This window comes from Hibiscus syriacus, unplaced genomic scaffold, assembly GCF_006381635.1.
Source record: "Hibiscus syriacus cultivar Baekdansim isolate YM2019G1 unplaced genomic scaffold, ASM638163v2 tig00000132_pilon, whole genome shotgun sequence".
NCBI classification, from domain to species: domain Eukaryota; kingdom Viridiplantae; phylum Streptophyta; class Magnoliopsida; order Malvales; family Malvaceae; genus Hibiscus; species Hibiscus syriacus.
Window position 1 is genome coordinate 915705 of NW_024061764.1, and position 25299 is coordinate 941003.

The 25299-nt window shown below is 34.7% G+C and overlaps 3 protein-coding genes and 1 pseudogene across 5 annotated transcripts; 3 read left to right on the forward strand and 1 right to left on the reverse strand.

Moving 5' to 3' along the window:
* The first annotated feature begins 4764 nt into the window (after positions 1-4764).
* LOC120128608 (putative pentatricopeptide repeat-containing protein At5g43820) lies at positions 4765-6889 on the forward strand. Of its 2 annotated transcripts, XM_039146333.1 has the most exons (2): positions 4765-4859; positions 5062-6889. In XM_039146333.1, exon 2 carries the CDS (start codon positions 5083-5085, stop codon positions 6499-6501), a length of 1419 nt encoding a protein of 472 aa, XP_039002264.1. In that variant the 5' UTR covers positions 4765-4859; positions 5062-5082; the 3' UTR covers positions 6502-6889. The 2 variants fall into 2 exon arrangements, with proteins under 2 accessions (XP_039002264.1, XP_039002223.1); XM_039146292.1 differs by having other exon boundaries at positions 4771-6888.
* Positions 6890-9148: 2259 nt separating this feature from the next.
* Positions 9149-13719, reverse strand: LOC120122545 (annotated as a pseudogene).
* Positions 13720-16148: 2429 nt separating this feature from the next.
* On the forward strand, positions 16149-21115 carry LOC120128764 (protein S-acyltransferase 21-like). Of its 2 annotated transcripts, XM_039146425.1 has the most exons (10): positions 16149-16528; positions 17351-17464; positions 17552-17672; positions 17866-18074; positions 18525-18593; positions 18850-18921; positions 19035-19163; positions 19589-19669; positions 19756-19962; positions 20176-21115. In XM_039146425.1, the coding sequence occupies exons 1-10, from the start codon at positions 16484-16486 to the stop codon at positions 21070-21072; spliced, it is 1944 nt and encodes a 647-aa protein (XP_039002356.1). In that variant the 5' UTR covers positions 16149-16483; the 3' UTR covers positions 21073-21115. The 2 variants fall into 2 exon arrangements, with proteins under 2 accessions (XP_039002356.1, XP_039002406.1); XM_039146475.1 differs by lacking the exon at positions 17351-17464 and having other exon boundaries at positions 16150-16528.
* A 1286-nt stretch (positions 21116-22401) lies between these two features.
* Positions 22402-24058, forward strand: LOC120128922 (outer envelope pore protein 21B, chloroplastic-like). The gene is made up of 5 exons (XM_039146561.1): positions 22402-22587; positions 22898-22972; positions 23078-23230; positions 23501-23599; positions 23925-24058. Exons 1-5 carry the CDS (start codon positions 22495-22497, stop codon positions 24006-24008), a joined length of 504 nt encoding a protein of 167 aa, XP_039002492.1. The 5' UTR covers positions 22402-22494; the 3' UTR covers positions 24009-24058.
* The last annotated feature ends 1241 nt before the right edge of the window (positions 24059-25299 follow it).

Genomic DNA, 25299 nt, shown 5'->3' on the forward strand with positions numbered 1-25299 from the left:
TAACTTGTCTACCTGATCATTCTGAGTATCGAAATCTAATTTCCACTGGTATCTTTTAGTCTCAAGTTCTCTTACCCTCTATTTTAATTCGTTATTTACAGCTTCAAGCTCGTTCCTTGCTATCTCTAGCTCGGAAGGAACATGCTTAAGATATTCTTTCATAGTCTGGATGTCCTTATGATCTGACATTGGGATTTTATCGTTTTTCCTTATCCTCTGTTATTCCAAATAGTCTGGAGCGAGCATGTCTTTGGCAGCCATAACATTGATTCGAAACACTTTCTTCCATAACTCAACCAATTATTTGACCATTTTCTTGTAGTTCTCTCCATGATATGCAAATTATGACCCAAATATTTCGTATGTTGCCGGGACAAATTGGCGTGCTCCAAACTGTCGAAGTCCCAAAAGTGAGGAATATCCGACTCCTCCCCATAGCCCAAGTAATATCATAGTGTATGAATCCCCACATCGGAAGAGAATGTCACTGTGGGTTAACCAATAAGCTCTCCAGGCAATATCTTGGTCCTGAAGATGTGTGAAGACTTTCATCCATTTTTCTTTTGAGGCATTTTCATGTCATTTCAGAGTGATGAATTCTCCCAAAGGTGAATAAGTGGTGTTGAATCGACGGTAGACAATCTCGTTAGTCTTCCAGAAATGATTGTGAATCCAGACTTGGAGAAGCTGAGCACACCCTATGAACCTTCCTCCACCAGTCTTTCTGCAGTGGTTGAGAGAGCGAAAGGTCTCAGCTAAAATTGTTGATGTTGGGTTTACTCGCCTTGAGAGTTGTTCAAACAATTTCACCACAGCTACATAAATGTATCCTAAAGTCCTTGGGAATATAATCAAATCATACAGACCTAGTGCGAAAAGATCTATTGTCTTCCATTCATCGGGATAGTTCTTCATCAGTTACTTGATATAAAGCCAAGCAATTCTTTCCCCGCTGACTTTATGTCGAGCCCGGTCAGTTACCCATTTTTCATCAACCCCTGCAACTTTGGCCAATCCGTTTTTGAAAAGCTGACTTTTGATGTGTTTGATGTAGGCCTGCTCCAGTCTGATGTTTTCGCAGTGTAGTAGTGTAGTATACTCTTCGATTGCGGGCACCATGTCCTCCTGGTTAAAGGTGAAACAACTGTATCCCGGGTTCCAGAATTTTACCAAGGCTCTAATTAGGGGGCTCACCCGTCCTGATATAGAGAAGGAGAGCGATATCACCATACCGTTGGATGAACTTCTATTTTTGGTCACTATTCCATCTATCCCAAATGCTTTGTAACTCTTGAACATCATTCTGCTTTAGGCTGACAGAAGTATAGCTAACCAGTTCTGACACATAGCTTCCTTGTAGACTGTCTCCCTTCTCTTTTTAAGATTTTTCGGATCATAGTCGTACCTCAGTGTTTTTTATCTCTTGCATTACAACCCCTTGTCCATTAATGCAGATTATTTGTGTAACTAACATCTTTTTATGGATCAATAACCTATTTTTATGATGCAAATGCTAGAAAGACAAACACGAAAACACAAAGTTAGTAAGAAAAAAAATATAAATGATGAAAGTAAAAAATAAATGAAAACAAATTGCATGATTAGGGTAAAAACATCCTAGGTTTTGAAATGGAATTTTAGGATAGACTCTAATTTCTTGTCGTCTCACGATTTAGGTTTTAAAAAAGGTACCGAGTTCTCCTTGCTGGTGCCCCCTTGGGCTTGCCAGACCCTTAGTCCTAAGCCCATTACAAGCTTGTGTGGACTAAGTTAAACTCGAGAGGATACATTCCCTTATGTCTGTGCGGTGAATAAATTCACACGAAGACATAAGGTATATGAATCCTGAAGGCTACTTGCTAGGCCTGTGCGGAGAATAAATTCTCACGAAGGCCTCACTTTCACCCCCACTTAAAAACGGGTTTGGAGCTCGGGTATAGAGCCTTAGATGAAAAAGCTTAAAAGGCTAAAATCATTTAAAGAAATCGTTAGTACAACTATTTATTTGAAAAGATAATCAAAAGTAAGTAATAAGGATCGAAAAAGTTACCTTAAAATTTAAAACTTACCATTTTCGTTGAAAAGACAACTGGAAATTAACCTTAGCCTGACTCACTTACCCGTCCCCAACAGAGTCGCCAAGTTGTCGCAGTCGTCTTTTGGTTGGGCCCGGAATTGGGCTTCGGCTTGAATGAAATGCTTAGAGTCGCCACCAATCATTTTAAAACATTTAGGTGGATACATTCCCTTATGTCTGTGCGGTGAATAAATTCACACGAAGACATAAGGTATATGAATCCTGAAGGCTACTTGCTAGGCCTGTGCGGAGAATAAATTCTCACGAAGGCCTCACTTTCACCCCCACTTAAAAACGGGTTTGGAGCTCGGGTATAGAGCCTTAGATGAAAAAGCTTAAAAGGCTAAAATCATTTAAAGAAATCGTTAGTACAACTATTTATTTGAAAAGATAATCAAAAGTAAGTAATAAGGATCGAAAAAGTTACCTTAAAATTTAAAACTTACCATTTTCGTTGAAAAGACAACTGGAAATTAACCTTAGCCTGACTCAGTTACCCGTCCCCAACAGAGTCGCCAAGTTGTCGCAGTCGTCTTTTGGTTGGGCCCGGAATTGGGCTTCGGCTTGAATGAAATGCTTAGAGTCGCCACAAATCATTTTAAAACATTTAGGTGGATACATTCCCTTATGTCTGTGCGGTGAATAAATTCACACGAAGACATAAGGTATATGAATCCTGAAGGCTACTTGCTAGGCCTGTGCGGAGAATAAATTCTCACGAAGGCCTCACTTTCACCCCCACTTAAAAACGGGTTTGGAGCTCGGGTATAGAGCCTTAGATGAAAAAGCTTAAAAGGCTAAAATCATTTAAAGAAATCGTTAGTACAACTATTTATTTGAAAAGATAATCAAAAGTAAGTAATAAGGATCGAAAAAGTTACCTTAAAATTTAAAACTTACCATTTTCGTTGAAAAGACAACTGGAAATTAACCTTAGTCTGACTCACTTACCCGTCCCCAACAGAGTCGCCAAGTTATCACAATCGTCTTTCGGTTGGGCCCGGAATTGGGCTTCGACTTGAATGAAATGCTTAGAGTCGCCACCAATCATTTTAAAACATTTAGGTGAATCAGACACCATCTTACATGATCTATGTTTTACCAAAAATATGTCGGATTCGAGAGTTGGTTACAGTCAAGGAAGAAATAACACCCTTGAACTGCCCTTTCGGTACTAATTAATTTCCAGTTGTCTTAATTAAGAAAATTGTAATTTAAATTAAAAGGTAAAATATGATCCAAATTACTTATCTCTGACGGATTTAAAAGTGTACCCTTAAGAAGTCAAGAAAAATGTTAGATAGAAAAAAATGATGAATCGAATTAAGTAACAATATGCATGTTGAGGAATTAAAGCAAATAAAATAAAAAAAATAAAGTGCTAGTATTAAAACACACAACAAATATATATAATACAAATATATGTATAATAAAATAATTTATACAATAGGATGAAAATTAGTATCCACACATATATATTAATATATGCCATATATTTGATACTTTTAGATTCATGTATATATATTGTTCGTTTTGAAGTTATTTTATTAGTTGTCATTATGAATTTATTTTTATTCGAATAGTTTTGAGAACGATATTTGCAGAATGGGTGTGGAAAACACCACTTGATCGAAGTGATTAATCCAATATAACATTCGAATCAAATATGAACTTGAAATAAATCAATTGTATTTTGTTAATTATTAATTCATTTCATTTTAAGTTGAACATTGCAATGAATGTCTCTAAATAATAATTTATTTCATTCCATGCAAATTCTTGATCTTCCTACATTTTTATTCGATTGATTTTTTTAGTTAATCAATTTATTTTGTTGTATGTAAACATCGATTTTTTATATTTGATTCGCATATTTATCGATGAGGGAATATTTTTTACGGATAAAAAATAGACGAGATAGCTTTTCCGATGGAGTATTGCTAATATCGAAGTTTCTTTTTAAGTTAAAGAATTTTCCCTAATTAAATAATTTGAGGCGAATTAATTAAATCTCAATAAACGGATCATATGTTAACTTTATATTTGATTCATCATTTCCACCATTTATGACAATGTGTAAACGACACAGTACTAATTTTGGGCGCTGTTGGGTATTAATCATTCCCCACGCATAACATACTCCGGGACCCTTATAATTGAATTTTTGGTAAACGTATACAAACTTTTTGTCTTAAAATCTATTTTTCTTAAAATTATTTTTAAAAGACGTTTTTAGGTATTCGACCTACCTAACCCAAAGGTCGATGGCAACTCCTATCTAATTTAATTCGAATCAATTCATAAATCCCTAATTTTTAAAATTAAAATCATAATTGTTTTTTAAAATATTACTATAATTGTTTTTTTAAATGGTTATGACATTGTAGTTTTTATTTCCATATGAATTTAAGGATAAAGCCCAGATAATTTGGTTTATGCGTAGTTTTTATTTTCATATGTTATGTGACATATTTTAATTGATCCAACGTTTTAGAATCGTATATGGATTAAACTAATAAAATTATATTGTAAGGTATAATATAATAAAATGAATATATCAGAAAGGCCAACATGGAAAAAAATTAGTGTGTAAAGTTAAAAAACGGATATACTTAAGGGCTAATATGCGTATTAAGCCTTTACTTTTCAGTATTGTAAGTTTTAACAAAAAGAAGAAGAAAAAATGACATTTTCAGATTAAACCAGCAATCGAGAAGTGTTTTAGCATGGCGTTTCATTTCTGGCGACTCCCCAGATGGAGTTTGGGTTTTAACAGTGGCAGGTACCATTCGCCCCACTTTAGCTCATTCCTTTCTTCATTCCGATTTTCAACTATTAATTCTCTTTCCGATTCCTCAACAAATGAACCGTCACTAAATCAAACACACAACCGTTGTAATTTCGACGAGCATCACGTCCTTAGTGAACTATCCGATTTGTTTCAACTTTCTCATATTAAAACGACTATTCCATACCCGTACAAGGAGAGTTATCCGGTGAAACAAATGGAAAGTAGAGATGTTGGTGAATTTTTATTGCCCGAGGAGAAATTGCGAGGGGTTTTTCTTCAAAAATTGAAGGGTAGAACTGCAATCGAACACGCATTGTCAAATGTTAGAGTGGAATTGAACATCGATATTATCGCTAAGGTCGTAGATAGAGGGAATTTAAGCGGTGAAGCTATGGTTTTGTTTTTCAATTGGGCAATTAAACAGCCAGAGATACCAAGAGACGCTCACAGTTACTACATAATCATTAGAGCTTTAGGTAGAAAAAAATTCTTCAATTTCATGATTCAAATCCTGAATGATATGGTGAAAGATGGCATCAAGCCTAATATGGAGACCGTTTTAGCTGTAATGGATAGTTTCATTAGGGCTCGGCGAGTGCATAAAGCTCTGGAAACTTTTGAGAACTTAGAAGAGTTCGGATTGAAGCCTGATACCGAGTCTTTGAATATGCTTTTACAATGTTTGTGCCGAAGAAATCATATAGGTGCTGCAAATTCTTTTTTCAATGCAGTGAGTGGGAAGATGAAGTTTAATCTTGTGACATATAATATCATGATAAGTGGGTGGTCAAAATTAGGTAGAGTTAGAGAAATGGAGAGGATGGTGGAAGGAATGATAACAGATGAATTTACTCCAGATTGTTCAACTTTCTGTTACCTTATTGAGGGTTTAGGAAGAGCAGGACAGATTGATGATGCCATTGAGATTTTTGATCATATGAAGGAGGAAGGTTGCATTCCAGACACTGGAGTGTACAATGCAATGATTTCTAATTTTATTTGTTTTGAGAATTTTGATGAATGTATGAAATATTACAAGGAGTTGCTGGAAAGTAACTTCGACCCTGATTTGGATACTTACTCAAAACTGATATCCGGTTTTCTCAAATCTAAAAAAGTGGCTGATGCTCTTGAAATTTTTGAAGAGATGTTAGCTCAAGGGATTGTCCCCCCTACGGGGTTTATAACTTCTTCCATTGAACCTTTATGCAGTTATGGTCCACCTCACGCTGCTGTGATGATCTATAAGAAAGCAAGAAAATTTGGCTGCAAAATATCGCTTACTGCCTATAAGTTATTGCTCAAGCGACTATCTACATTTGGTAAAAGTGGAATGCTGTTAAATTTATGGGATGAGATGCAAGAAAGTGGTCATTCTTCTGATATGGAAGTTTATGAGCACGTCATTAGTGGACTTTGCAACATAGGGCAACTTGAAAATGCTGTCCTTGTTATGGAAGAGGCATTGCGCAAGGGGTTTTGCCCTGGCAGGATTATATGTAGCAAATTGAATAACAAATTGCTTGCTGCAAATGAAGTAGATAAGGCTTACAAGCTATTTTTGAAGATTAAAGTTGCTCGCCGCAATGACAATGCTCAGAGATATTGGCGTTCTAATGGCTGGCATTTTTGAGTCGGCATGTGAATGTATGATTTGGGCAAGTATAGTTTGCCTTTGTACTTTGTCTATTTCATTAAACTAGCTTGTATTATTATCGATGTAGTTATTTTAGTGGTATTCTCAGAATCTGTATCTAAGGTTTTTTTTCCTAGTAAGAACACACCACATTATACCGTTCAAGAAAAAAAGAACGCACCACATATTATCATTGGAAAGAGTAAACTTTGGCTTTTCATTCACCTTCTATCTCTACTTGGTAAGAACAGTTTACTTCTCATTTTGTTGCATTTTCACTCTTGATTACACCTTCAATGTGACAGTGTTGATGCGTATACAGCAGGAATAATTGCTTTTGGTGACACTATCTGCTGATTCTTGCTGCATCACATCATCGAGTTTCTAAGAAGAGGATGTTTATACAACGAGGATATACCTTTATTGCTTTATCGTATTGTATGCAGTCTTTGTGAATTTATGGGTTCCATAAATCATTGGCATTATGAATGTCTTGTTACCAGGGAGGATTGCATTTCATATGTTGACCAAGTTGGCTGCATGCCAGGTCTGTCTTCAGACCCTGAATTTGGTGAACTGTAAACTGGGTCATTTTGTATGTGCTGTATGAGTTTATTTGCATTACTAGAGTACTCAGTTTTTTGTCAACATGTAATATTTCATTTTATTCTTTTAGTATTGAATGATTGTTCAATGTTCACAGTAGGATATATGTTTCCTGCTTAATTCTTATGGATAAGATGTTGATACCTGTTCTGATCATGCATGTGTCTCCATTCATGTATTCGTATAGCCTGCCAGTGCCTTTATTGATTGTTACATATATCTTTTGGTAAAGGGTTATAACATCTGAATTTTAATAGAACATGACTAACTTGTGGAAACTTGAAACAGAACATTATACTTATTCAAGGCAGGGCATAGAGAGATGATTTGCTGTCGTAATTCTTGAATTTCTTAAATAGAGCATGATGGGCTAGTTGAACCAGAAAGATATGTGTATGTATCAGGGAATTGAGGAGCTTCTAGTATAAATGTATAACAAAGTTGAAAACCGATTGTGAAGTGAGATGTAGGTTATGCCATAAAGAAAAAAGAAAGAGAAATGGGTAATCGGAACTCTCAATTTAGATAGGGGCGGTGAGTTGATGAACTTATCAGGATTTGGCGATGAGCTCACTGTCAATGTGAAAAATGTGTCACTCTCTGATAGGAAAAGCTACTCCAGATGGTAGCTTATTCTCTGATTCCTTTACCTATCTGGATGAAAAACTGGTAATCTCTTCACTGCTGGTGAACATGCATCAAGAGTGAGTCTGAACCTCTTGAAGCATTTTTTTCTGTTTTCAGCATCTTGACATCTTGATAAGTTACAACATCAACGTTAGAATTGATGGAAGGGACATTCCGCACTGAGGAAGGAAAGAGAGTTTCAACAAATATCACATGCCGAGATAAAAAAATTTACCACTATCATCCATATACTTGGGTCGCAATCGTCTTTCGGTTGTGCCCCGGAATTGGACTTCGACTTGAAAAATGTGGATTTGAGTCGCCACCGATCATTTATTTAAAGATAAATGGGTTGATCGAATACCCTATTTCTTACCTGATCTGCATCTTACCAGAAATATGTCGAGCTCGGGAGTCGGTTACGGTCAAGGAAGGATTAGCACCCTTGAACCGCCCTTTCGGTACTACGTAATTTCCAGTTGTCTTTATCAAGAAAGTTGTAATTTTAAATTAAAAGGTAAAATTTGATCCAAACTACTTACCTTTGATAGTTTGCGGAAATACCCTTAAAAAGTCGTGAAAATAACATTAGGGGAAACGGTGAGGAGAACAAATAAAAATGAAGACAATAAGATAAATAAGGAAAACGAAACGCATAATCAAGAGAAAGATTAAAGATAAAAAATAAATGGCATAATTAAAACGAATACAACAAAAAATGACAGAAATAAAAACAGAGGCAAATATATAAAAAGTAAAATAATATAAAATAAAGGGGAAGAAAAAAAAATAAAAAGTAAAAGGGGGAAATAAATAAAATAAAAATGGAATAAATAATTAATGAATGAAACGAGAAATATATATATTAAAGTATTAGAAAGGAAAAATATCAATAATAGGTAAAATGAATATATATATATATATACATACATAAATACATAAAATAAAATGTTAATAGAAATATAATTATAAGATAAAATGAGTAAGGTTGGTAAATAATAATAAAAATACATATATAACATATAAAATTATAAGACGTAGTAGCTAGATAAAGAAATGACCAAAAAGTTAATTAAAAATAATATATATGTATTAATAATAGGTATATAGATGAAATATATAGAAAATACGTATATATATATATATATAATTACATAATATGAAATAAATAAAAGGGTCAGTATAAGTATTAAATTGAATCAAAAACAAGTTGGGTGGCTAAATTGAAAGAAAAACAGAATTAAAGATCGATTTATAGTGAAATTGGGGTCAAAATAGAAGTTTCCGAAATGATGGGGACCAAAACAGAGTTCCCCCATTTTCGCGTGAAAACACGCGGATCTGTTAAGCAGTGGGTCGGGTCGGCTGGCTTCACGGGTCGCATATTTAAGCCAATGTTTTGGCTTTGTTTTCATTTCCTTCCTTCTCCAAACCGAACCCCTCTCTTCTTCTCTCCCTTTTCTCTGGCTTGTTCTTGAGTTTCAAGAACAGGCCACCGTGGTTCTTCAAGAACCCAGTATCCGACCACCGCATGTCGCCTCGTCGGCCACCGCGAACGGCGCTGGCCGCGGTCATCGGCGGCGAAAATGAAAAAGCTTTTGTTTTTTTGAAAGGTCTTCTTGCGTAGGTTACAAAAATCCAACTAGTTTTTTAAAACGGGCCTCGGGGTCGCGTAGATCTAGCAAAATAGCTTCGAAAGCAACCCCCTTGGTCCTCGGCCAAAACGTTTTTTGTTGTTTAGAATCAAACCAGAGTGAAGGAAATACATACATACAAAGTAAACAAGAAAGGTACGAAACTTTTACCCTTTATTTTGCTACGAAACGATTACAAAATGTCGATCTCTGAAGTTACTTTGCTTATATTTCACTAATGAACCCTCGTAATGTTTGTATGTGCGGGCTGTCGTGATGATCTCGTGTGTTCGTCCAGTGTAAAAAAAAAAGATCCCTCTGAGTGTTCTAGTTACATGTATTTATACAAGCCTACTTTAGAGTTTTAATCCGAGTAAAACTCGGTTTGGTTGTTGAAGCCCTAAACTAACACGTTGCCTTGCTTGTTGTTGGCGGTTGGCTTCGTGTGCTGATGGTTGTTTGACATTGAGGAGTTCAAGGCGCCGAGATAACCGGGAATGAGTGCCGATGAGACGTGAGACATGGGACTCTCGCATGGGGACAGTTACGGCGTTGGCTGGAACTTGCTAGGGTTCCTGGAAACCTTTGCTTGCTGGGTCACGAGCTTGTTGGGCCATTGTTGGGCCCGAAAACAAATGTAAATGTTGTTTTAATAAAACGAAAATAATTTATATATATGTAATATATATATATATATATATATATATATATATATATATATATATATATATATATATATATATATATATAGTGTGTCTACAACTTGTAACCCGTGTTTTGAGCTATATCCAAGGAAAATACATTGTTTTGATTGAAAATTTAACTTGTCGCAGTTGAAAGGTCATAAATAATGATAGCAAGCACGTCCAAACACTCGTAGTACTGTATAGTCTGGTTTCCGGTACATCCTATCGTATGGTGTATACCCTTGCAGCACTTGATTAGATTACCTGTTTATAGTAAGCACAGCAGTGACAAAAGCATAACTCCAGTTCCTTAAAGATAAACCTGCTTGAGCAAGCAAAGTAAGTCCCATGTGACGATGTTTTCTTTCTGCCTTTATGTTTTGTTCCGATGTTCTTGGGCAGGAAACCCAATGCTGAATACCATTCTTAGCTAACCAAGCGTCAAGAGGACGACACTTGATTCCCCCATCTGTCTATAGTGCTTTGATGTTGCACCCAAACTGTACCTCAACCATCTTGTGAAAATTTTAAAAACACTGCAAGACTCGAGTTTTGGTCCTTAGCAAATAAATCCAAGCAAACCTACAAAAAAAAAAATCAATAAAGGATACATGGTATGGAAAAACACCAGATACAAGTGAGGCTGGTCCCCACACATAAGAGACAACAAGTTGAAAAGGAGCATTATATTCAGTTGTGGACAAGGAAAAGGGCAACTTATGGGCTTTTCCCTGTGAGCAAGCTGAACACAATTGACACTCTATTATCATGAACAGTTATATTACATGACTGAAGGGCAGTCTTAAGAACATTTATTGAAGGATGTCCTATACACTTGTGCCAAATCTCAAGACTATCAAGTGATTTGGCCACACTACAGACACAGTGCGCTCATCATTATGAACCGGAGACGTCAACCTGTAAAGTCCTTCAGGGGTGAGTATCCCTTTCAGCATAACTTTCTTGGTCTGAAAATCTTTCACAAAACACCCGTTAAGATGAAGTTCAAAAAACACAAGTTTTTCCAAATGTCAGGAACATGCAATAAGTTAGGAAGAAACAAAGGTTTTGAAGGGGTGAGCAATGAACCTTGACCAACTCAAGTAATTGCAATTCCATCCCCATTACCCATGAGAATAGAGTCATTGCCCGTATAAGCAATGTCCTCGTGGAATGCAGAACTGCCATTTGTGATTTGATGAGTTGCTCCTGAATCAGGAACATTCTTGCGATTTGATTGAGCCGACTACTTCATATTCCATTTGCGGGAGAGAATACTACGAGTACTCTTGGCCGTCTAGTGTTACTTATATGGCTTTTTATGGTTTTAATAACCAACTCCAGTTACTCTGCAAGTCTGACATCAATCCTCACAGTGGAACATTTATCAAGTAATTTTTTTATGAGCGTTATCCAAGGGAGGAACTCAACATATCTAGATCTAGGCTTGTTCGTCTTGGATCACCTGAAGAATATGCTTTGGCCATTGAACGTGGTCCTGGAAATGGAGGTGTTGCTGCTGTAGTTGATGAACGTCCATATGTCGAGCTTTTTCTTTCGAGCCAGTGCAAATTCAGGATCGTCAGTCAAGAATTTACCAAAAGTGGCTGAGGTTTCATGAGCGTTTTTTTCCTATCATTGTGAGAAGTTATCATGATTCATAAGGATTGTTATAACATCACATGCATTTAAGCATTATTGACCAATTTTTGTCGTTCACGATGGCTGCAGAGGATTTTGTCACTATTGGATGAGAAATAAAACCAGTAAAAAAGTGGTCAAAAGAGAAAGAGAGTAGACAGCAGTAGGGATGAAGAGTTGGGGAGTTCACCCAAGAGGAGGAAAAGGAACAATAGCAATACGAATGTAAACTCGAGCACTGTATTCAATCCAAGATTATAGCGGCTTTTTTTACATATATATATATATAGCTTCAAGCATTCAAATATTATTGGATGATTCTCTTCATATCACTCTGCCGTCAATACAAAATGAGAAAAATGATAACATGAACATTGGAAAACCTTGACCGCTAGCTATACCACCAGCATGGAAAACAAATTCTAAAAAGGAAAATGAAATTGCAATCATTTAAACCTCGTAAACTTTGCATTCCTCATCAGCTGGGTTTGTCCAGCTCCAGGTATGCCTGGCCACTTGCTTGCCAGCAAGTGTGCTAAATCAACCTCCCTTTGGCTGGAAATCACAAATATCAATATCATAGTAACAGTTACTAGTGTATAAGTGCAAATACAAAAGATTAATAAAGTTTGATTCCTTGCTTTAAACTTACCTGTAACCCCATTCGCTGTCATACCAGGCCACCACCTTGACCATGTCATCTCCCATGACCATGGTCAATGTAGAGTCGATGGTGGAGGAAACATCAGAGCACCTAAAGTCCACCGAGACAAGAGGAACATCACAAAGGTCCAATACTCCCTTTAATGGCCCCTCTGCGCCTTTCTGAATGCAGCGTTCACATCTTCAGCTGTGATACCCTTCTTTTCAACGTTCACAACCAGGTCAACAACTGATACGTTAGGTGTTGGCACACGAAGTGCGATGCCGTTGAGCTTGCCCTTGAGTTGAGGAAGCACGAGAGAGACAGCTTTGGCAGCATCTGTACTTGTTGGTACAATGTTCAATGCTGCAGCCCTGGCTCTTCTCAAGTCACGTTGTGAAACATCTAAGAGCCTCTGGACAATCTCAACCAAAAACTTCAGTGTTCTTCTTTGCCAAAGCAATTAATTATTAAGACGAATAATATATCATGAAACCTAATTGTTGAGTTCATCAGTAGACTGCAGAGCATTTGATTAAACAGTACCTGGTCTCCGGTGTAAGAGTGGGTGGTTGTCATTGTACCCTTGACAATGCCTGGTAAAGTGAAAGAAGATTAGAAAATCTTACAGCTGTTATCTCAGGGAATTAACCTAAACAACTGAAAAGGTCCATCTCCCAAAGTTTAGGCTATGAAGTTTATACGTAGAGAGCAATGCTTACCAAAATCTTCATCTATGACTTTAACAAAAGGAGCCAAGCAATTCGAGGTGCATGAAGCATTGCTGCAAGCACAAAATTGCAATCAAATTCTAAGCCACTAGAACAATAAAGTAACGAAGAACGATTATCATGATCGCTTTATTAGCTGGCAACTCTTCATTCAAAACTGACCTTATGATGTTCACGACCTCGTGGCTTAATCTCCTTCATTGACTCCGACAACGTAGGTCGGAATGTCTGCACCTTTAGCAGGCGCTGTTATGATAATTTTCTTGGCACCAGCTTGTATGTGCTTCCCAGCTCCAGGGCCATCTACAAAGACTCCTGTTCCCTGTAAGATACATGTCAAGCTGTTCTATCATCTATCAATAGAGGTATAAATTTATGGCATATCCATAATATGAAATTTGTGTTGGTCAGTAATCAGGATACTTGTATTTTTTGCCTCGAGGACACATTAATTCCGACACTAAGCGAAAGGACCTATCTTGATGACGATGTCAATGCCGAGTTCAGCCGACGGAAGCTGGAGAGGGTCCCTGTTAGAGACAACCTTGACAGGCTTACCATCAACACTGATAGTTTCATTGTCAACTATTTTCACATCAGCTTTGAAAGTTCCCAGCATTGAATCATACTTCAGCAAGTGTGAAGCCTGTGTTTTTCATTTTGTTGTAGATCGTGGTTAATAAATGAAACTAACCAAATTCCATACGTTAACTCTTACAAAGCATGGCAAGTCATGGTTTCTTACATTCACATCACACCACCACTGTCATTTACAACAACCACGTCTAGGGCTGAGTTATTCCGGCCATGCCAACACCGGAGAAAGTTCCTGCCAATGCGTTTTAATCCATTGATTGCAACCTTCAATTTGGCGATTGTTTCGGCCCTAACAGGAGTTTCTCCTACTCCTACAGTCTAAATTCCAAAATAGTTTCAAGTGATCAGTGCCATATACCTAGGACTTAAGAGCAAGGTTCTTTGCAGATAGATAATTTTAGTTTTCATGTTGGTTATCTAATGAAATCCTTAACTTGTCTGTAACCCTGAATACTATCCCATGAAACATTGAAACTCAGAAATCAAATTCTTGAAACAGTGAATGAACCTTTGGAGTAAATTGAGCAGCAACCACATAGAAAAAGGATGCATCTCTGGCATTGTTGACGAAGGTAACACATGAACCGGATCGAAGTCTGGAGAATTCAACAACTTGTAGTCTCTTTATCTCCAAGTCAAAGGTTTCCCGGCAGCAACTTTTCTACTGTACTTTCTAGAAGCATTACCAAAAGTGTCCCGTCCATTAGTTGATCCATCATCATACAATAGAGATTGAAAGGGGAGAAGGAATCCCATCCTAGATAGATGCCCTCTACTACTCTCTTAATATATGATTTTCTATTGTTATCCAAACATATTTTTTTAGGATTGACACATGTATATTAATAACATAAATTTCTCGTATGAAATAAAGATAAATAAAATTTATGGGTTGATACATTTAGTAAAATAAATTACTAATATAAAGAAATTCGAATTTCAAGATAGACACATATCCACCCTAGATGAAACCTACATCCGCCACTGGTTATTGGGATGAACCGTTGATAGAAAACGGAGATGCAGAATCGTATAGTAGTTTGGGCACTGAATATATTGCAAACATATTATGTCCTTTTCCAATCTTTGTTGAGACCATCCTTTGTTTGATTGATGATACGAAAGAAAAACACCAAGCATGTCCGTGTGGGTCAATCTTTTGTTTTGATTTCGCCAAACCCCAAATACAGACAAACAAGTGAAGCACCGGCAATAAACGGAAAACAATGGGCATGCACGTTAATCTTCCGTCCTTTGCACGTGGAATCAAAGTTCAAGCCACATATCTGCTAGTTATAACTCCAAAAGATGTCGAGTTCAGAATCCCACTTCCTATTTTCTGATTTAATTAAATTAATTACACCTATATTGTATGTACTCTAAGGTAGTGTTTGTTTTTGCAGAGGTAAAAGGTCTGCATTCTGTGGACTACATCTGCAGGCATCTGCAGCAGAAGAGGTGGACCAAAAGTATGCAGTCTGCAGGAAGAAGACTATTTGTTTTTTAACGTCTGCAGACTGCTAAAATGAACTAAAATATAAATAAACTGATTTTTTAAACTTAAAAGAGTTTTGAAATACTGAGATTTAAATAATTTTAGTTTTACAATACTGAAATTTAAATAATTCATACAACTACAATAATAAATTATTTAAAATAAATCAATCCATATTTAAAAAAAATCAATTCATACTAATAATTTATTTAAAATAAATCAATCTATACAACTACAATAATAAATCAATCTATATTTTAAAATAAATCAATCAATACTAATAAATTATTTAAAATAAATCAATCTATACAACTACAATAATAAATCAATCCATATTTTAAAATAAATCAATCTATACAAATAAATTATTTAAAATAAATCAATCTATACTAATAAATTATTTAAAATAAATCAATCCATATTTTAAAATAAATCAATTCATATTTTAAAATAAATCAATCCATACTAATAAATTATTTAAAATAAATCAATCCATATTTTAAAATAAATCAATCCATACAAATAAATTATTTAAAATAAACCAATCCATACTAATAAATTATTTAAAATAAATCAATCCATATTTTAAAATAAATCAATCCATATTAATAAATTATTTAAAATAAATCAATCTATATTTTAAAATAAATCAATTCATACTAATAAATTATTTAAAATAAATCAATTGATACAACTACAATAATAAATCAATCCATATTTTAAAATAAATCAATCTATACTAATAAATTATTTAAAATAAATCAATCCATATTTTAAAATAAATCAATTCATACTAATAAATTATTTAAAATAAATTAATTCATACTAATAAAATTAAGTATGCACCCAAAAAAAACTCACACAGACATTTAAAGAATTTATGTCTTCTAAAATACAAACAGTCTGCCATCACTAATACGCGTGGTCCGCGACGCAGACATAAATGAAGAGCTTGCGAAAACAAACCACCTAAGTCTACCCATTTTCCTCTCTTCTTCAACTTCAAGGTTCCCTCTCTCCCTCTCTCTCCGATCGGTGTGCATTTAGTCCATTCTACAAACCCTAAAAACGAAAATTAACTCTATGCCTCTCCTTTAAATTAGTTTACTGCTACTGGGTCTAGTTTGAGCCCCTTCTTCCTTTTGTTTTTGTTTGTTTTGTTTCGAGTTAATGGGATGCAACGATTTTGATGCCAAGAATATAAAAGGAACCAGACCAATTCTGAAGCAAACGTCTTTGGGATTTTGCTTTAAGTGTTTGCAAACTGGGTTTTTTCAAATGTGGAGGTGAATAAGGAGTTTTAGAGCAGTTGTTTAACAATGGTGAGGCGTCACGGATGGCAACTTCCGGCTCATACATTTCAGGTTTATTTTTTTTCTTTGTTTCTATTACATCAGCTGCTTATTTTAGTAAATTAATACTTTGAACGAAATTTTCAGTCACCGCCTGATTCTTTTAGTCCCATTTATGTATATTATTGTCTTTAGCGATGAGTAGTTTTTTTTTAATCTCTTTTGCATTTGTTATTTCTTTCTATATTTACAACTTACAAGGGGATTATTTTATATATGTATACTGTATAAATTATGAATACGGGTTACTGGAGTTTTATTTCTTGTGATGTATATTGATTTTGTGGGTTGTTATCGACTTTATGATTGATTTTTAATGAACTAAGCGCCATGTTTATGAGATGTTTGTGTGAGTTTCTTTTATTTGATCCTATTTACATTAAGAAAATAATCCTACTTGGGGAAATTTTCATCCACATGGAGTATGCATAGTTGGTCAAATTAATGCATCTCTTTGCTTTTGGAAGTATAAAAGAAAGTTGAAATTTTATATGCTATTAAAATTCTAATTTTAGTTTATAAAGTCATTATCGTTCATTCTCTGGTTACCTAGTTATTTCATTGCAATGGGACGCCTAATTTTGATGAGCATGTAAAGTAATTACTAAGACTACCAATATCATAAAGCAATATGAAACCTGGTAATGATTTTAGATGAAGTCGTAATATTCCATGAAGCCATATATGGCAGGCTTGGTGTTAAACATGGTGGTTTTTTGTTTCCTAAATAATCATTACATATTGCTGGCTTATGTTCTTGTGATAAATTTCTTGCATGTTTCATTTCAACAACCACTCATTATACCTTTTTTCCCCTTTCTAAATGGTGGACAGGTTGTGGCCATTACCATTTTCTTTTTGCTATCGGTTGCATATTATGCCTTCTTTGCTCCCTTTCTTGGAAAAGATATCTATGAATATGTGGCTATTGGTGTCTACTCTATCATGGTAACCACAATAACCTTTTTTTTAAGGCTTAAAAGTTCTTTAATTGCTTTCCTAATTATTATCTTAATGCTTGATTTTAATTTTCAGGCACTCTCTGTTCTTATCCTGTATGTTCGATGCACTGCTATTGATCCTTGTGATCCTGGAATTATCCTTGAAGCTGACAAGGCATCAGCTTGTAAATCACACAATGAAATGGATCTGCCAGGTAACCTTTTGATTATTTTTTATGCATGGTTCTGTTATAGATTGCATGATAATTGTGAACTTAATTGGATGATAGTCAGAATTGTCATTTGAAAATTGTTTAATAGCTGCCTGTATTAAGATATGAGCTTCTCTGTAGACTGTAGTCTATTGTTCGTCTCAATTAACCATAGATTTCCTGTTGTTTTAACCAGGGAATGCATCTTCTATCAAAGAACCTTGCACGATAGGATTAAAGTATGGAAGTGAATATAGTAGGCATAATAATTCACGATGGTGTTCCAAACTTGGAGGTTTCTTTTGTTCTTGCATCGTACAAGAAGATTGCTGCAAAGATGAAGGCCTTTTGCAGCAACAATCTGGAGAAGAAGATGCTTTATTCTGCACATTGTGTAATGCAGAAGTAAGGTTCACACTACTAGGATAGTGCTCTCCCTACTCCTGAGCCACTCCCCCCCCCCCCCGAAGGAAAAAAACTTTTGTTTCCTCTCACTGTTTTCTCTCTTTTCAATAAAAAACAAGAAAAGAGAAAGAAAATGAAAGCTATAAAATTAGCAACAGGAAAATCCCATGCTTAGACACAAAATGTTTCTTGATATAGCTTTCACTTCTTATATATGAAAAAGAAATTCCCCTTTACGTTCTGCTCATTTACTTGTATCTAGATAGACACCACCATGCTTTTCAAGCAAGAATATCCTGAGGGTTGTATTCATACTAATTCTTAAGAATTGACATGCTAATGAAACAACTGTCTTGCATATATTTTGCTTTATCTGGAAGAAGCTTGTTTCTGATTGCATGTTTTTGAGTTATAATAACTCTCCGTGCCCTTCCAACTCACCTTTTGCAGGTGCGCAAATTCAGCAAGCATTGTAGAAGTTGTGAAAAATGTGTTGATGGATTTGATCATCATTGTCGAGTGAGTTATCAAATATTCATCTTTATCCATTTCATAATTTTCTTGGGTAAATTTCTTGGTTTTTAAGAACTACCATCGAGAATTGAATAGCTTGAACGTTTAAGTTATGTTACTGGACTGGAAAGCACATAGGGCTTCTGGTTGACTAATTATAGTTCCTTGGCCATGTGTTTTGAAAACAATCCTGCCTTTTTGTACTGATTTAGAACTTCATGTAGTCTTGGCGATGACTAAACTGTTTTATCATTTTATCCAGTGGTTGAATAATTGCGTGGGCAGGAAAAATTACATCAGTTTTGTGTGCTTGATGGCAGCTAGCCTTGTTTGGGTAAGTTCTTAGGATAACTTTTGGACAATGGTTCACATCACTCGTTGGCATCTCTTGACAAGAACCGAACTTATTTTCATGTGCCTTCATGTATGCATGTATGTGGTTGTCAGCTTATTGTTGAATTTGGAGTTGGCATTGCTGTCTTTGTGCGATGTTTTACTGATAGAAAAGGTACAGAAAGTGATATAACCGAGAAGCTTGGAGTTGGATTCTCTCGCCCCCCCTTTGCTACTGTGGTGGTATGTTCTCTGCATTCTCTTCATAAGAGCTCAGATTGTTTCTGTAGTATTGCTATGCTTGTGAGAGAGCACCTTGATTGATCGAGAAGATTTAGCATTGTTGACTTAGTCATTTTCCTGGACAAAATATGCTTGATCGTAGAATATTTGCATTTTTTTATTTTCTCGTTTAGGATCTATTTTGCGAGCTCTAGAAAGTTGATTTTAACTTAAACCTCTGATTTCCATGGGTATTGAAAAGCAAAAATCCTAGTTCTAAAATGTCAATTTTGTGGTTGGTGTTTCAAAATGTTCTATAATTATATATGCTTGTTTGATTGTTTCCCTGAGACTGGTTGAAATACATAACCGCTAGTGTTCACTTCTATAAGAATGAAAACCTCGGTTGTGATGGGTTTTGGCTAACATTATACAAATGATCACAGGCCCTCTGCACAGCTGTTTGTTTTCTTGCAATTGTGCCTCTGGGAGAACTGTTCTTTTTCCATATAATTTTGATCAGAAAGGTGTTTCTTTATATCTCCCCCTCTCTCCATCTCTCTTATACTGTCTTAATATGTAAATATTGAACCATTGTCATTTCTAACTGCAGGGTATCACAACATATGAATATGTTGTTGCAATGAGAGCACAAAGTGAACCACCTGGACAGTCTGCGGATGGTGAAGATCAGCAGAGTATGCCGTCGTCACCGACCAGTTCAGCTGTGACTGCCATAAGTGGAAGAAGCTCTCTTGGAAGGAGCTTGCAATACAAAGGTGCTTGGTGTACCCCACCTAGAATCTTCATGGACCAACAGGTACCACTTCCTTACCTACTAAACATGAAAACTCTGTCATTTTATGTTTATGATGGTGTTTGCTATCAAAAATGAATAATGTATGTTGCATGCAAATTGTGGCTACAGTACAAATATGAATTTAAGATGGCTACAATCTCTAAGGGTGATCATCTGTCATGGATTTTCTGTTATACAGTAAAAGTGATAACTGATTGTTTGTTTCTCACAAAGGATGAAATAATCCCACATTTGGACCCGCGTCGCTTACCATCCACAGTAGATCCGGATGCTGTACAGCCACCAGACAAGGGTAAAAGATTGCCTCAACATCCTGTCCGAATAAGTGCATGGAAACTTGCTAAATTGGACTCTAATGAGGCGGTTAAAGCAGCTGCCAAAGCTAGAGCAACCTCATCCGTCCTTCGTCCTGTAGGCCCTAGGCATCATCCATACAGTGTTGATCAACTGTCTAGTAGTAACATCAGTGGAAGAAGCAGTCCCATCAGTACTGATCATGGGTTTCAGATAAAAAATGCTAGACCAGGGACATTGAGCTCATATCCTTCAAGTCATGCTAGCAGAGAAGACGCTGAATCATGTGCTCTCAGCATTGGCGACATGAGCAGCCATCTTTCCAGCATAACCCCCTCTCCAATGGCACAGCAACATTCAAATAGAGAACATTTCAACCCCATGTATGGAACGTCAGTCAATCAATCTCCTTTGTCAACAAAACAAAGTGAAGGGATTGAACATGCAGCTGAACATCCTATCAGAAAAAATTCTAGTGCAATAGAAAGCCCCAGAACCTCAGTTTTTTGGGATCCAGAAGCAGGGCGCTTCGTCTCTTCCTCGTCCAGAAATGCGAGCCCTTTGCATGCACCTAGATCAGAGCTTTTGTATAGTGGTCAATCAATATTTTTTGGTCCTCCTATGAATGAACAAGTTAACAGAGGAATGAGGAGTACTAGTTCATTGTTACACGGGTTGGATAGAGGTTCTGCACCGAGTCATCATCTTCATCAGCAGCAGGGTAGATCACAGAGAGGTGGCCAGCTCCCCGTGTTTGTTCCTAGTGATTATCATTCTCTAGAAAAGCAATTTCCGTCTAGGTTGCCAATGCCATGAGCACCAAAAAAAGAGATGCTTATCCTTCATTTGATTTGAATTTTACTTTCTTCTGCGGCTTGTTAATATCTGCTGCAGGGTGTAGGTTCCAGCTTTTTAAGGTAATTAGTTGTCAGTCAATTCAGGGCACGTTTTCTTTCAGAGAAAACCGAAATGAATTAGCTTACAAAAATCATACAGTTGGTTAGCAATGCATTTTCAAGTTATCCCCCAGGGGATTTCTGCTATTCAATTATATGAATTACGACTTAATCTAACCATTATTTACTTTTTGATAATGACATGAGAAGAATCTGTAAGAATAATGTTCTACTGCAGTAGTTGGTGAAAATGAAATATAGCATTCATTTATATGAATGTTTAGGTTGTCACTTCACTGCTCGTTGCTTTCGAAATGGGCTTTAGGAGTTGGTGTGTTCTTTTCCCTAATATATAGTATAATGGACGGCTTAGAGTTTTCCCACTTGATATATATAATGAACGGCTTAGAGTTTTCCCACGTGAAATTATCCTATCTAAATTATTCATTTTTGTTTAAAAATAATAAATATATATTTATATTTGTATTTATATTTATATATTTTATAATTAAATTTGAAATAAGTATATAATTTTAAAATTTTATTCGAACTGAGTTGAATGAATAATTTGATCTATAAATATGTCTAATTAAGAAGGATTAAGTTAGTAAAATAAAAAAATAGGAATAAAACTATTAAAAATATAACATTCTAAATATAATATGAATGAATGTTACATTACCTAAAAAATAAAAGTAATGATTACTCCCTATATTTACAAATAATATTACAGTGGTTAATATTATATTATCACCACCAACGGTTTGGTTCAAGTGATAAGGAATTTGATATAATTTAAGCATATGTTGAGTTTGAGATCTTGTATATACAGAGAATCTTTACTGAGAAAGTCACCCACCAAAATTAAATGCGCGGCATATATCAATTTAATTTAATCAATGCAAAGTTTTAGAGAACCGAGAAGATAACCAAAAGAATAATATATTATCACCAATGAATATGATTAAATATTTATCCTTTTTTAAAATATAAAATGATAAAAAATATTAATATATTCTTTTATTTCCAACTCAAGCAACAGTTTAAAATATAACTATTATATCAATATAAAATAATTTTAAACAATCATTATTTAGATATAATTAAACGTTATTTTAAATATATTTTAAAATCTAAAAATAAAACACATAATCCCTTTAGCATTATTTATAAAATTATGATTTTCAAATATTTTTTAAATTATCGCGACCTATAAAAGGTTAGCCCAGCTAGCCCTATCTTACTATCTTGGCCGTGCATTGCGTAGAGCATCAAAAAGCTGGAAAACAAACACTGGATGCTATTCAAAAGATAGGAAAACCAGAAACAAAGAAGGAAAACAATGGAGACTTCGTTGAGATACAGTGGAGATTCCAAAACTCTAAGAATCCACGCCAAGGAGAAGTTCCCCATCGATTCCAGAACCTATTTGCAGGTACTTATGCTTCTAAAAGCTTTCTGCTTTTCTACTTTGCTGATTTTGCTCTTTCATTTTCTTTTCTTACAGATACTGTATTCCTGTACTCGACTCGACTAGATTATTCAAGATTGTAACTGTACTCTCTGTTTCTTTTCTTCTCTCTCACCAGATAGGATTTGAGATTTGGGTGTGAATATTCCAATTACCCAAAAATTGACCCTAATTTATGTCTTCTCATCCTTTTGGACGGGATAGTTCTACATACATATGCATACTGAGTTCATTTTATTTGATAAATCTTTGTATCTATCTATTTATGTGTCAGGTTCAAGGCGAGCTGGACACAAAAACTGGAGTCCCCACTAACTTTTGTGCAATGATGAAGCACTTCTATGCTGATGTATGCTATCCCTAAATGGTTATGCTCTTGTTTTAAGAACATTCTCTTGCAAATTTGGATCTTTTCTTTTCCAAGTTTTGTAATGTGTTTGATATTGTTCTGTAGTTGTCTACAACCCTTGGTGTAGGATTGCGCTATGATAATTGTGATAAGGTGCGGTACACGCTGCGTGGAAAAAAATCTTTTCTGGTAACCAATGATGAGTCGGTGAATTTCGTTGTCAAGGGAAGATATGATGTTGATCAAGAATTCCAGGGGGTAGGTGCAACCTTTAAGTTTTTTTTCACAGTGGTTCTTTTTTAATATGCTTACACGTAAATAATAATTTTGCAAATATTTGGTTTGTATGATTCGTTTTCTTCTCACCATGAGTACAGTTTACACACCTGTTCCTTCCTTTTCATCTTTGATTGGAAAAATACCTCCAAAGCTTCCTTTAATCTAGTGATTCTATAGGGAGAGAAGTTCAGTAACTTATCTGTAGTTTTAGCTTTCTTTTGCTAATAGTTTACGCAATTACCGTGACAGAGGAAGGCGGAAGGAGCTGCTGAATTTACTTATGAAATACTCAAATTCCGGAGAGACCAAGATGTTAGACTCAAAGTTGGCTATGAAGTACTTGAGAAGGTAATATCATTTTATAATCCTTTTTGTAAGATGTTAGTGCCCACTATGACTTTTGCTACCATCATATTATCCCTCTCAAATGCAATCCTTTTGATCATTATATCCTCAGTGCACTGTGTTTCTTTTTAATAATCTAAGATTAACATTAATGCAGTCTCTTTAACCTGAAATTATTTCCGATGTCGAAAGTAATCGTATTCAATACCATTAACTAGAACTGTTGAGTCGATTTTTACTGACCCTCCAAAGTAGAAATCCATGCTTTGTTTCCTTTCCCTATAACTTGTCAATTCCTTTGTTTTACCTGTGAATGTTCCTCTTTCAGGTTCCATATCTGCAGATTAGGGAAAATAATTGGACCCTCAATGCTGACATGAATGGTAGATGGAATGTAAGATTTGATTTGTGAGAATGCACGAGATTGACCACATGTAGTGGTGAGATGTGTACTGCAAGTGCGAATGTGCGGTAAACATGACGATAATTTCGATTCGGGTGGAACCGACATTGCCCTGTTGAGGCCTTATTAGTAGAAAGAAGAAACCCAATAATATCACGGATGGGTCATTAATTATTTTCTGTTTAAATTGTGGATTCATTTTCTTCAGCAATTGCCAGTTAAATGGTTTTGCCTTGAGAAGGGTAAATGCTAGCAGCGTGGAAATGCAACCAACGTTTCCATGGTAGGCGGGAAGCTCCATCTAAAGGGATGAGGAGTTTATTTATCTTTCTTTTATGTTTGTTTATTTATTCGACACTTATTCGTGTTTGATTCGTGTTAAAATTTTAAAGTTATATTCATACTTATTTAATATTATGTATGTTCATGTTCTTTCGTATAAATTAAATGAATATGTTTGTGAATATCAAATAAATATGTTCATAAACATATTTATATATTCAAAAAATGATTAAAAATGTCTATAAATTATAAACAAATAAATTATAAATAAATATAAGAAAACATATAAAATAATAAAGTATAAATAAAATCAACACCAAAACAGTAATAGTATTAATTATGTAATAGTAATTGAACAACAAACGAGTTTTAAATGATATGTTAAACAAATATTTAATGAAAATAAATGATTTTATCCAAATATAAGTATTAAAAATATATTATTTTTGTTCCCGCACATTTTATGTTCATTAAATAAATTAATTTTAATTTTTTTTCATATTTTTTTATTTTACTTGATAATTAATTTTTTTATTTAAGTTAAGCAAATATTTACTTAAATTAATAAGCAAATATAAATCAACAATAATGGAATTATTCATGAAGGGTCGATCTAACACTTTATTCACATGGGCCATCAAAACTTAAGATCTGTTTGTTTCACTGAAAACGTTTTCCAGAAATTTTTTTTTGGTAAAATGAATTACATTTTTTGAAAAACATTTTCTAGAAAATGTTTTACGATATTTGAAATATGTTGTTTAAATTCTTTTTCCACTAGTTAATGAATTTTTTAAAAATTATTTATTACAAATATTAAATACAATAAATAATATTATTTATCATAAAACTTAATATTATTATTTTTAAAATATTAAAATAATTTATTTATTATTAAAATATTATTTTTATAATTTTGTTAATAAAAATATTAATATTGGTATATTTCATTGAAATAAAAATATTATAAATTATATTAATTATTTATTAAAGTAATAGTGTTATATTATATTTTAAA

Excerpts from the sequence above, each read along its gene's own strand:
- LOC120128608 (XM_039146292.1), top strand. The coding sequence starts at position 4,804 with ATGGCGTTTCATTTCTGGCGACTCCCCAGATGGAGTTTGGGTTTTAAC.
- LOC120128922 (XM_039146561.1), top strand. The coding sequence starts at position 22,495 with ATGGAGACTTCGTTGAGATACAGTGGAGATTCCAAAACTCTAAGAATC. Across the intron at positions 22,588-22,897 it reads ATTCCAGAACCTATTTGCAG|GTTCAAGGCGAGCTGGACAC; the intron begins GTACTTATGCTT and ends TTTATGTGTCAG. Across the intron at positions 23,231-23,500 it reads TTGATCAAGAATTCCAGGGG|AGGAAGGCGGAAGGAGCTGC; the intron begins GTAGGTGCAACC and ends TTACCGTGACAG.
- LOC120128764 (XM_039146425.1), top strand. The coding sequence starts at position 16,484 with ATGGTGAGGCGTCACGGATGGCAACTTCCGGCTCATACATTTCAG. Across the intron at positions 16,529-17,350 it reads TTCCGGCTCATACATTTCAG|GTTGTGGCCATTACCATTTT; the intron begins GTTTATTTTTTT and ends AATGGTGGACAG. Across the intron at positions 17,465-17,551 it reads TTGGTGTCTACTCTATCATG|GCACTCTCTGTTCTTATCCT; the intron begins GTAACCACAATA and ends TTTAATTTTCAG.